The sequence below is a fragment of the Juglans regia genome, chromosome 8 (assembly GCF_001411555.2).
Source record: "Juglans regia cultivar Chandler chromosome 8, Walnut 2.0, whole genome shotgun sequence".
NCBI classification, from domain to species: Eukaryota; Viridiplantae; Streptophyta; class Magnoliopsida; order Fagales; family Juglandaceae; genus Juglans; species Juglans regia.
In genome coordinates this window covers 14,363,774-14,365,945 of record NC_049908.1, presented here as the reverse complement: position 1 = coordinate 14,365,945, position 2,172 = coordinate 14,363,774, and the positions used below count along the sequence as shown (strand labels likewise).

General features: G+C 38.5%; 1 protein-coding gene across 1 annotated transcript; it reads left to right on the top strand.

Moving 5' to 3' along the window:
* The first annotated feature begins 527 nt into the window (after positions 1-527).
* On the top strand, positions 528-935 carry LOC109007815. The gene has a single exon (XM_018987666.2). It carries the CDS (start codon positions 528-530, stop codon positions 933-935), a length of 408 nt encoding a protein of 135 aa, XP_018843211.1.
* The last annotated feature ends 1,237 nt before the right edge of the window (positions 936-2,172 follow it).

The window sequence follows — 2,172 nt, the reverse complement described above, 5'->3', positions numbered from 1 at the left end:
TGTCGACAGGGGGCATTGGAGGACTTGAATCATGTCCTTTATGGGGGAGAGGTGGCTACAGCTATCTGGAAAATTTGTTCTCATGCTCTGGGGGTACCGTATATAGTTAACAGGTCATGGAAGGCAACGGTTGAGGCTTGGTTCAGACGCACTAAGAAAACTTCACAGGTGGGGAATTTACTGGGGTTAATTCCGAGTATCGTCACATGGAGGTTATGGGGTTGGAGGTGTTTGTCCTGAATGGACAGAAGAAAGGGTTCAGTTGGCTTGTTGTGGAGGTCTATCAAATGCTAGATTAACTAGGTTGGATTAAGGCTTAAGGATGGATCTCGTTTGGGACGACGGGATGTGGAAGTTCTTAAGTTGCTGCAGTTGCCGATTAAGTTAAGTAGCAAGGAAGGAGTAATAGCAGTCTCTGGGCATAAACCTGATCTTGGTTGGGTCAAATTAAACATTGATGGTAGTTGTTTAAATAATCCAGTTGAGCTGGGAGCTGGTGGAATATATTGCGAGATGAATATGGTGATATGAAGTTTGCATTTGCTGCTCGATTGGGCAGGGGAACCAATACAAATGCAGAGCTTCGGGCATTATTACTGGGATTACGTAGATGCCGTGAGTTGGGAGTTGACAATATTATTTTGGAACTTGATTCTCTATTGGTGGTCAATTGGTTGAAAGATGGGAAATGTAGCTTATGGTATCTGGAGGACTTTTTGGATGAAATTGTTGGGATTTTATCGAATCTTAATTGCCGAGTACAACATGTTTTTAGGGAAGGAAATACGGGAGCAGATTTTTTGGCTAGAATGGGAAGTAGTGGATGCAATGAAGAATGGTTGTCACACGAAAACATTCCAATGTTGCTTAAGGGTATTCTTCGGACTGATCATAGCAACTTACCTTATTTGCGTAAGTATAAGAAAAGTGATTGAGGGAGTTGGTTTTTGTGATTTCGAATTTATTATTTATATGTTTGGAAAGTTCAGTTGTATATAAGGTATTCCTCCGCCAAAAGTGAGGGTTTTAATAAACTGGGGAGGGGTCACTCGTGGACAGGTGAACCTCGACTCTTTAAAAAAAACAAAAAACAAAAAAAAAATACATATGAGTCTATGAGAACTTTTATCAAACACCTTCCCTGCTTGCTCTCATTTCATTATTGAAGCATTTTATTACTTCTCGTTGGGTTCCTTAATACACTACGGCAACTTCATTCAACATTACAACAAATTCACAACAAGGTTCATAATAGCAGACATTTGAAAAATGTTCTAACCACAAAAAGATTATACAAAAATAATCCTACAAACTGATGTAGCTTAATGTGATCCGACAGATTGTAAAATTACTTTTATTTTGAAGTAGATCTGATGGATCACATGAAATCACGTCAGTTTGTAAAATTATTTTTATACAACAACATCTTTTATGGTTTTAGTACTCCTTTACTTATTTTGTTGAGAAAATTGTGCTACGAACTGTAGGACTGTTCATCCGGACTGGATCTTTTCCTGGCCCAGTCCGGAACCCAGTTCGAGTACCTTTTTTTTCCTTTCAGTTTGAAGGTTTTTATGTGTCTTGTAACTGTATGTAATCATAATGTTTAGATATTCTGCTTTCCAAATAGCCTCATATATGACAGAAGGGAACAAAGGAGAACATCTACTTAGGGAGATGAAAAGAGTCTTTGGAATAACAGTAGTATAAGAGGGAGAAGGAAATGATACATTAATCCCAGGAATAGCCTGTAGTGATTGACGATTCTTTGCTTTCCTTCTCGATAGAGATGTCTTTTCCCTCCAATATATTGTCTCTTATGTATTTGATATAACTGTTTATGGTGGGAATGAATGAATTGGTGTGTTTCCTATATTTGCTTGCTAAATTGTCGTTTTAAATTTGTGTTTGATATAATTGATTGGAACAAGCCTATGATAGGCAAGTCTTAAAGCAGAAGATAACTTTAAACTCTTGGTGAGATACTGAACTGGTGCGAGTCCTTTGGGAATATGGAGAAGACAGCAATTGGCGCGCTCTTCAGAATAAAATTGCCAAAGCCACCACACCAAGGCTAAAAGAAACATCAAAACCTTCACAAAAACAAAAAAGACCCGGGTACCGAGTTGTAAACTCGGGTTGCGGGTTTAAAACTCGGATTCATCCAGGTTC